The sequence below is a fragment of the Peromyscus maniculatus genome, chromosome 5 (genome assembly GCF_049852395.1).
Source record: "Peromyscus maniculatus bairdii isolate BWxNUB_F1_BW_parent chromosome 5, HU_Pman_BW_mat_3.1, whole genome shotgun sequence".
NCBI classification, from domain to species: domain Eukaryota; kingdom Metazoa; phylum Chordata; class Mammalia; order Rodentia; family Cricetidae; genus Peromyscus; species Peromyscus maniculatus.
Window position 1 is genome coordinate 15,056,081 of NC_134856.1, and position 9,869 is coordinate 15,065,949.

Sequence of the window (9,869 nt, forward strand, 5' to 3'; positions counted from 1 at the left end):
CATTGGCACGTGATGCCATGTTGTAGAAGCAGAACTGAGAGCTTCCTGAGTGACTGCACATGCTCGGAGGTCTGGAGATGTGCATTGGTAGAGCTGTAATCCACTGTCTTCCACAATGTTGCTTCAGAAGGGAAGCTAGCATGTTCAAAATGATGAAGTACTGTTGCTTTTAAAATGCATGTCAGTTATCCTTTACCCCAGTTAATGCTGTGTAACAACCAGTCACAAACCCCGGTGACATACAAAGATAAGCTTTATCAGAGAAAGCCAGGTAGCTGACTGGTTTCCGATAGAGCCCTGCTCTTCCGTCTGACTGATGGAGTAGCATATACCTGCAGTTGGTATGCAGCTGGCTCCTGAGTGAGGCAGGGCCCCAGATCTGTCTTTCTGGGATGGCTCTAGGTAGAGAGAGTGAGTGGGAGGCTGGGCCATCCCTTAAGGCACCACACCAGCCCAGACTCACTGTGGAGCGGAGCAGATTTGACTCTGCCTTCAGGAAGCGCTTAAACAATCGCATGATGAAGGCCGTGGGGGCAGTATGAATGGTGGTGGTTGTTTTCTGAGGCAGTGTGTATAGTATCTATTTGTAGATTATAACTTTCCGGAACTTTATTCCTCTCTGTGCAGGCTGCTGCTGAATCAGCAGAAGCCCAGACCATCCGTTCTGTCCAGCAGACTCTGGCATCAACCAATCTGACATCATCCCTCCTTCTGAACACACCACTGTCTCAACATGGGACAGTCCCAGCCTCACCTCAGACTCTCCCACAGTCGCTCCCTAGGTCCATCGCTCCCAAGCCCTTAACCATGAGACTACCCATGAGCCAGATTGTCACATCAGTCACCATCGCAGCCAACATGCCCTCGAACATTGGGGCTCCACTGATAAGCTCCATGGGGACGGCCATGGTTGGCTCAGCAGCCTCCACCCAGGTGAGCCCTTCGGTGCAAACCCAGCAGCATCAGCTGCAGCTGCAGCAACAGCAGCAGCAGCAGCAGCAACAGCAGCAGATGCAGCAGATGCAGCAGCAGCAGTTGCAGCAGCACCAAATGCATCAGCAAATTCAGCAGCAGATGCAACAGCAGCATTTCCAGCACCACATGCAGCAGCACCTGCAGCAGCAGCAACAGCAGCATCTCCAGCAACAGATCAACCAACAGCAGCTGCAGCAGCAGCTGCAGCAGCATCTTCAGCTGCAGCAACTGCAGCACATGCAGCACCAGTCTCAGCCTTCTCCCCGGCAGCACTCCCCAGTCACCTCCCAGATCACATCCCCCATTCCTGCCATCGGCAGCCCTCAGCCAGCCTCTCAGCAGCACCAGCCTCAAATCCAGTCCCAGACACAGACTCAAGTATTACCGCAGGTCAGTATTTTCTAAGGTGCATGAGGCACTCGGATTGGAGTGCACCAAGGAGAGAGGCGTAGGAGGGAAGGCGTGCGGACTGGAACTTGTAAGTTGGCTCTCGTTATGCAGCAGTGTGTAACAGATCAAAACGGTCCTCTCAAGTGTCTATTAGATAGGCAATAAGAACTGCAGTGTAGCTGGGAAGCGTCTTTTAGCTGACTATACATCACTTTGTTTTTAAACAAGGAAGCTGCGCTCTGTCATGTGCTGCCTTTTTTATTTATTCAGGCTATACCTACAATATGTGAATCAAACCGTGTAATGAATCCTGGGACATATGGATGACTGTAAACTGGCCTTTCCAAGTCATAGGAAAAAAAATGGCCTTATTTCTCCAGAAGTGAGTGAACCACACTCCCAGGCTGTTTGAACTTCTGAAGCCCTAAAATAAACACTAAGTACAAAGCACAGTTGTAACTACCTGAAATATGAAGATCCAGTTTCATACAAACATTTGTATGATGTGAATAGTTGATGGCATTTTTTGTCATGAAAAAAATTAATGTAAATCACAGACTTTTGCCAAAGCTCTTATTTTTTTTCTAAATCTCTCCAGAAAAAAAGAAAGAAAAAGCAAGTGATTAGATTCAGTTATTGACTTATTTGCTTACTTCTACTTTGTATCCATGACTTCTGAATCAAACCACAGTATATGTTGTGACAATATCTATGGCCACTGTTAGCCCATTATGTTCATTCCAATTAGAAGAGTTGTGAATACTATATTACGTGTTTTGAGTGACAAGTTTCGAAAAATAAAAACACTGTATTTTTAAAAGGGAAATGCACTTAAATGAAACAGTTATTACGAAAGTTAAGATTTAAAAAGAAAAAGCAAGAGTTTTTATTATGATGTAATACCGGTAGAATATTGAATATTTAAAAGGCACACTACATCCGAAATAATCAATGTAAATATTTTCTTTCCAAGTTGTAAGTTTCATATCATGTGTTGTAAAGTTTTCCTAAACCAGGCTTTAACGTAAACACTGGTGACATAAACCATCCATTGCCTCATTGCTTATTGTGTTTTTATGCTGTTTTATACTTTTTTATGAGTTATGATAGCAGCAATTAAGTTGTTTGTATTTTGCTTAACTAAAACAAAAATGCTTTTATCTTGCTATAGAATAAACACATTTCAGTAAAATCTGTGGACTGTATTTTGATGCAAGGGCAAGGACACTGTTCACTTTTCAAATAAAATGGAATGTCAAATTTTACCTTTGGTCCCTTGACTACGTTGAGATGGGGAACATGGCCCCGGCCAGGCCTGCTTGAGCTGAGCATCGTCCTCCCTTTTCAACCGGGAACACAATATTCATGACCGAGAACTTGGATTTTACAGCCAGATAGCAGGGCCCTGAAAAGAGATGGGAAATGTTTGGGGTTTTTGTTTGTTTGTTTTGTAATTATCTATTTGTTATGATACAAATGTGACACAAGTTATTTACAAATAAAATACAGGTAAGATACAAATATATTTATGTAAGGCAAAAAGTAATTGTCTTCGGCTCAGGGCTAGACTGGCTGCCATTGGGTTATTATTTCGATTAAAATAAATGGTGGGTCCTAATTTTGAGGCCAAAGTAAGAATTTCAGTGCCCAATCCACCCCCCCCCCCCTTTTCTGCTCTGTGGTGGCTTCCCTTTGAGAGCTGTGTGACCATGATCCCCGGTTGTCTTGCATGATTAATTACAGCATCTGTCCTGTCAGGAGCTGTAATGAAGAGGTCTTGATAAAAATTGCAAATTACCACTGGCAACAGTCTTAAACTGCTTATGATAAAATGAAAATTAAAAACAGCAAGTGTCAACCCTGACTAGAATCCTAATCTGAAAGGAGTAAGGGTGTGCATGTCAGCGTCCCTTACTACTGCATGCAAGACACTCAAAAAAAAAAAAAAAATAGGATATGGATTCCTTAAAGTTGTTGTACTTCAAAGAATATTTACTGTATGTTGTGGGTTATGAATAATGAATTTTGCTTTCAATATTTCATAATCCTCTCATACTCTGTATTATGTACAAATATTGAACAGCGAGAGATTCTGATTATAAATTTATAGGCTTCTTGCTGTAGAAAAATTTATGTCTAAATTGGAGCTTTTCATAAGATGTATTAGTTGACAGGTATCAGTGTTCAAACAGTCTTAGAAAGATGCCTAACCACATCTACAAGGGGCCAACTGTGCTCCGCAAAGCAGTGAGCTGCCTGCCGCAGACCCATCAGGAGCCAGCCAGTGCTCGCTCAGAGGGCCTCTGTGAATGGAAACGAACGTTACATGGCAATAAGAACCATTTGATACTCTGTGGTGGGACCTTTAGACAAATGTCTTCAAAATTAATTGCTAAACTCCATGTGACAGTAATTGTGTCTTAGTTCTATAATTGTCATTTTGAAAACCCATGAAGTATTGCTGGGGAAGAAAATGTCACTAGTGATGAGGCTTAATTGCAAGTGAGGTCTGTTTGCGACTGTGTGCCGTTAGAGGCAGGTGTTGTCGCGGCTATTCCAGGACTTGGTGTTTAATATGTAAATCTTAGTGTTTTATCACATTCATCAAATTATGTAAAGCTACTGATGGTCAGTTCCAGGGGAAGAAAAAGATGATTTAATTACAATTAAAAAATTAATCACCAGGCAAAACTATATATTCAAAACATCAAAAGACCTGAATCATGTGACAAGTCCCCCACTCTTGTTACCAACTTGTTTTAATCAGCGTTCACTGCTTTACACTTCATTTGACTGAGTGACTGGTTTCTGTCCCTGCCTCTAAATAAGGGTTTGGTATTCTTTCTTTAGTAGGTCAGAAATAAATCCGGGTGATGAAAATCAGTATGAGAAGCATGGTACCCTATTGGGTAGATCCTGAAGTGTTCTAGGGATGTCAAGAGTCTTCCCCTCCCCAAACCCTGTCTCCATCACACACACACCTCATCCCTCCCCTGTTGTGGGGATGTTATTTTTTTACTGTAGCTAACTGTGTTCCCTTTCTGTGTTCACCTGTATGGCCATCTGATGAAAGAGCATGAGGACTTTTCATTTTCAGCTGACATGGGGTCGTTAGTTCCTGACTCAAAGAATAGAAACTTAAATGCCTTCGTGCAGCATAATTTCTGCAATATATTACCACCTGACGGCGGTCTGAAGGCTTTCAAGGCAGATGGATTAATATCTCAAGTTGAGGTAGGAGTCCTCTGCTGTCCACTCAGCGGGCTCCAGACATCTGAACGGTCTCTTCTCCGCTCTCACTTCACAGAGCATTTTCAGCGCTGGACTTCAAGCTAACCTTTCCTCCCCCTCACCCACCCCCTTTGTTTGGCTTTTGTTTTGCAACAGCTGTTATTATCGTTTTTGGTCAGCTGTGATTGCTGGAGGCAAAATAGGACCAGATGGTGTTTTGCTATGCATGAATGGAGCCTTAGAGGAGTCGGGAGTGAATAGGCCAGCTTTGAATGGTGTCTATGCACCACCTGCCTGCCTTAGCTGCGGTGTACACATCACAGTAGCATGATCCGTCCCAGACCTATGAGAGTCGGATGGGAAAGTGGAGGGCTGGGGTGGATTTCCCTCATACGTATTGATCTTCTGCGCACTAACAGAATAATGTACTGTACAGTCCATTTGAGTTAATTGCATATGACACGGCATGGAGATGTAATCCATCACTCTAGAAGTCGGGTTCACTTTAAGGGTTTTATTGCTCCTTAGCACACAAACATGTATGTACATACACACACATGAGTGGGAAGAGAAAGTATGAAAACTAATGGGTAGGTAGGCACAAGTTTAAAAGAATATTCTAAAATAACAGACTTAAGAATCTGTGGCTGGAGGGGGCGCGGATACTGGAAGACAGTTGAAAAGTGATTTTTGTCAGCAGTAAACAGGTAGTGAAAAAAAACCTACACTTTTGATCCAGCAGAAGTTCTGAGAAATGTAGGTTGTCCCTCAAAGGCAGTATGGGTGTTATTCAACCAGACTTGGATTTTCTTAAAAAATATTCTTAACCATGTGAGTTTTGCTCTATATCCTTCAAACTAACCTCAAAGGTGCACGTGTTCCCTGAATCCTAAAGCTGGTGGATGGGTTTCATCTGTGTAGACTGCAAGCCTACAGGTGTGTGGTGGTGTGTGTTACTGAGAAAACACTAAGTCACCTGGGAGATGTGGAATCAGATATGCAGGCAGACAGCTCCATTTGCCTTGGGCCCTAATTACTTAAATTTACTTCTACAGCATGCAGAACCCTGTGATGGGTCCCAGAGGAAAGGCAGAGATAAATAGCACCTTCTGTTTACTCGGTCTATGTTTGAAATTTTCCCTAATAAAGATTTAAAAAAATCGTAACAGGCCATCCTTCAGTGGAGTTTTCATTTTCCCCCCTTGGGTCAGAGAAGGTACCACCACACAGAATGATTAGGTGTGCCAATGAGACACATCAAACAAATGTGTGTGGTTTTCTCTTTAATCTGAGAAAATGAAAATTCTCATCAGGAAAGGGAGACATTGTGATTGGCTAGGGTATTGGAGGAAGCTGCATGAAATTTGTGATGTTTAGGAGGTGCCTTTGGGGCTTGCGGAGGCTGTCAGAAGCCAAGATGGAAGTCTTGACCTAGAAGAGGGGGCATCTCCAATCTGGGAGTGGGGTGGAGGTGGGGGAGAAGACTCAGGTTGGAAGTCCAGGCACTGCAAAGCAGGGGATGTGGACGTGCATTGTTGGGAAGGTGAGCCAGGAGAAAGTACTGGAAAGGGAGTTTGGGGTGATGTTTGTTGACGATCTGCTGAGGAATTGTGTTGAACTTGGGCTCTGAAGGTGTTCCAGTGAGAAAGGCGGGATTGAATACTAAAAGGGTGCGATTCACTTGGCATTAAAACCTGACAGAACAATTGATCAGGATCCCCACTGGGAAGTGTTCCTCAATATCTGGTTCTTCGCGTTGCTCCATGCTCCCTCCCGTCCTCTTCTCTGAGGTGTGCCACCGCCACCACCACCACCACCACCACCACCACCAAAGTCAAATCAAGGCTTTTTTTTTTTTTGGTGGCCACAGTAGAATAGGCCTTAACTTTATGTTAGCATCAAGAGAGATCATTTTTCGAGTGTGCTGTGAAAAGAAAGCTATTTTCACTACTGGTAAAGTCCCTACTGCTTGAACTCCAACATGACGAAGGATGAAAAGAAACCCTGGCTTTGTTGCTAAGTCAAACCTCAGGCGGCTCTAGGGTTTGTGGGGGGGCTGGTTATGGTCTCAATTTAATTTCAAAGAAGAACCTTTGCAGATAGAGGATGGCGTGTGGATGCACACCCCTCTTAGCAAACGAATAATGCTCTTTTGTAAAGTGCCTCATTATCCCCAGCACTTGTATAGCAGGCTGTACTTTCCAAAGCAATTTACCGTGAGTGACTCCTTCCATCTCTCAGCCAGGTGAGATGGGAGTTAACACATAACAAATTAGGAAACCAAGGCACAGAGAGGAACTGTGACTTGTTCCCATGTCTGTTGACGAAAGTCCTAGTCAGAACTAGAATGGAAATTCACCCTAGTGTCCTGTTAATTTCATTTGCTGTCAAATGCTTGACTATCCGTGGCATCTGTATGTGTGTTTATGTATTAGGGTGTAGGATGTGTAACGTATGCTTGTGGGTGTAGATGGATGACAGAAATCCATCACAACACTAAACAGAGTAATTAATCCATGTTTTCCCCATGGCTAGGCAAGCAGCAAGCCAGAGCAAGCGCCACCTAACCCATGTTCTCAATGGGGCACTGTGCCACATGGCACTTTATTTTGGTGTGAATACATTCCAGTCTGATTGTTTTCGCTACCACAGTGTCTTTCTGTCGTTAGCTTGTATTCTGGCAAACGGCTTCGCCTTGTATTCAAGTATTAGAACACTAGATGCTGTGCCAATACCAAGGCAGAGTATGTATTGCTTCCCAGGTATAAGATGGCAAAGGGTGAGAGTCATGCGGGTATGCATTGTTATGCGTGATTTAAGGAGCCCAGGGAATTGATCCACTTAATGTGGGAGAGTAGGGGAAATAGGTGTCCCTGGGAACGGTGAACATCCGCCCTGCACCACCCTTCATGAGGTTCCTCTCCATCTCTGAGAAATCCATGCCCTTGCTGGGTATGGTGAATTTGGCCCAGCTACTTGTCAGAGGCAATATGTCTCTTGTCAACAGATTTTATTACTATCTTGATTTTAAATAAAGCACTAAAACTACCTTGCAACTGGTTACTTGCCAAGATTGAGTAGACTTGAATTCTAAACATACCTCCATGCAATGCCAGTCCTGAGCATTCTGTGAGCAAATACTCGGGGCATTCACTCACACAGTCTTTGAGTGACTTTCTAGACTCAACACCGTAATGGTTATTTTGAGATCTGGGTCTTGGGTTTATTTTCAGATTTCTGCCCTACATTTTCTTTCCAGTCAGTTTGCCTTGCATCCAAGGATATATTGTTCCCAAGAAGGATGCTTTTTGATAGCCTTCCTTGCTATGTGTCACTTCCCTCTGACGTGCAGAGCGCCTTCATTTGCAGTTTGTCACAATGAGCGAAAATGATGCCGTGTCCTAAACCTGCCTTAATTGGTAATTTGCAAATTTGACACAAGATCTTAGTCCAAATTACTCAGGCCTGCTGTGCTACGCCTCACCCTCTCTCCCCCGTTCTTAATCCTCTCCTCTGTAATTGGTATTGAGCACGTGGAGCCCCCAGGGACAAATAACAGCATCTGAGGAAATTACCTACCTACAGTCTGACCTCTTGTGTGCTTTTGGATGCCAAATTAAGACATCCATCTTTGAATGTTGGGACAGTTACCTGGAAGAAACGGCACCATTTTGTCCATAATAACATTTTCATAAACCATGCCCAAGCGCTGGCACACCTACCTGGCAACTTCTTAATGATGTTCAGAATATTCTGGCCAATAAACATGAGTCCAACCACAGCTCTTTCCAAAGCAGAACCTAATTCCATGCTTTGGTACAGTATCCTCACACAGCAAATAAAACCAGCTTTGCCTTAGCTCTACCATCTCTCTACCCGGCCCCCGACCCCCCAGCAAAAGAAACAAAAGAGCTACTTAGCTTAACTCCCAAGAATCTCGATTGGCAGGGAGATCAGGACTTCTGTCAACAAAACGTTACAAAATTTAAATATGCTAAATCTTGATGATCCCTATTTGCTTCTAGATCATTAAAAAAGGCCCAGAAATAATAGCCTGGGTTCCACAAGCTGCGAGACACAAGCAGCCAATCCAAACACAATGCCTTTTGAGAATGGGCACAAATGATCTTTGGTGGATTCAGCTGACTTACTTCCTGCTAAGATGTTTCTGTTTATTTGTAGATTGTGCCTACATCTGTATTCTGTACGCTGCTGGGAAACGATGCTCAGTTCTTCTCTGGATCAGCCTCTTGAATGAAGTTCCTAGTTATCTTGGACAAGAACTTTTCAGAATTTTGTTTTAGATGCTACCCTCTTTTTAAAAAATAAAATTGCGTGGTGAGGAGCAAACCGCATCTGAGGACTTCTAGAGGTACACAGCCTTGCCAGCACTCTGAAAAGGACACTGAGGATGCACCACTGTTGGGAAGCTTTACCCTTATCTCCCCTGCTCCTCCCTCACTCCCCAAACTCTACAGAACAAAATCCATTCAAGGCAAAAGACAAAAAAAAAAAAAAAAAAAAGAAAGAAAGAAAGAAAGAAAAGAAAACAAACAACAACTCTGCAAATGTGGGCCAGTGTTCTGGGCACCTGGGTCATGGTGCCTGCAATGAGTCTTGCTACCCTGGCACCCAAGCGTAAGCCAAAGACAGAATGCACACAGCATGGAAGATCATCTGGGTGAGGTGGTTGGTTGAGACTCCAACACCAGCCATGAAAATGGCTACAGAGTTAATAAGCTACATTTGGTATGCCCGTGTTCTTAGAACAGCTAAGGATTTTATGTTTCATACAGATGGTGTTTATGTAGTTTGTGAGCTCAGTGTGAGAAGCAGTTGTAAAACAGACTGGGGTTTGGTACAGTTAGGCACAATTACTATTGTATAATTGAATGCCATAGCTATTATATAAAAATATTTTAAGAAGTAGGCTCTGCTCATACTTCCACAGTAGTCCTTAATAATAAGGGATGTGATGTAAACATGGTAACATATTTTATGATGATGTTTACAAACTCATTCAAGGTTTGGCAGAATTACAAACCTTGTCTGGGTTCTATTTCTCGCATTCTTGGTGAAACCAGTTCCCCTTAGGTTCGGTAGCACGCTCTGTGGTCACCCGTGAGTCCTCAGAAGCCAGTCTCATTAGGCCACCCACATGAATGGGGAGACGTGGATAGCAATACTTATCATTTACAGAAGACAGAAAGCACAGGCCACTCTGGGTAGTGATTGGTTTCTCCAAACCAGGAAAGGATACTTAGACTGGCCCA

The 9,869-nt window shown here is 43.4% G+C and overlaps 1 protein-coding gene across 6 annotated transcripts in view; it reads left to right on the forward strand.

Moving 5' to 3' along the window:
* Positions 1-9,525, forward strand: part of Tox3 (TOX high mobility group box family member 3) — a 106,632-nt gene extending 97,107 nt beyond the window's left edge. For 4 of the 6 annotated variants that reach the window (XM_076571732.1, XM_076571731.1, XM_076571729.1 and 1 more), the window contains exons 7-8: positions 628-1,365; positions 8,779-9,525. In XM_076571732.1, the coding sequence (XP_076427847.1) occupies positions 628-1,365; positions 8,779-8,850 (810 nt within the window). In that variant the 3' untranslated portion in view covers positions 8,851-9,525. Of the gene's footprint in view, positions 1-627; positions 2,631-8,778 lie in introns of those variants that run through there. The other 2 variants (XM_042277336.2, XM_042277338.2) reach the window with 1 other exon arrangement.
* The last annotated feature ends 344 nt before the right edge of the window (positions 9,526-9,869 follow it).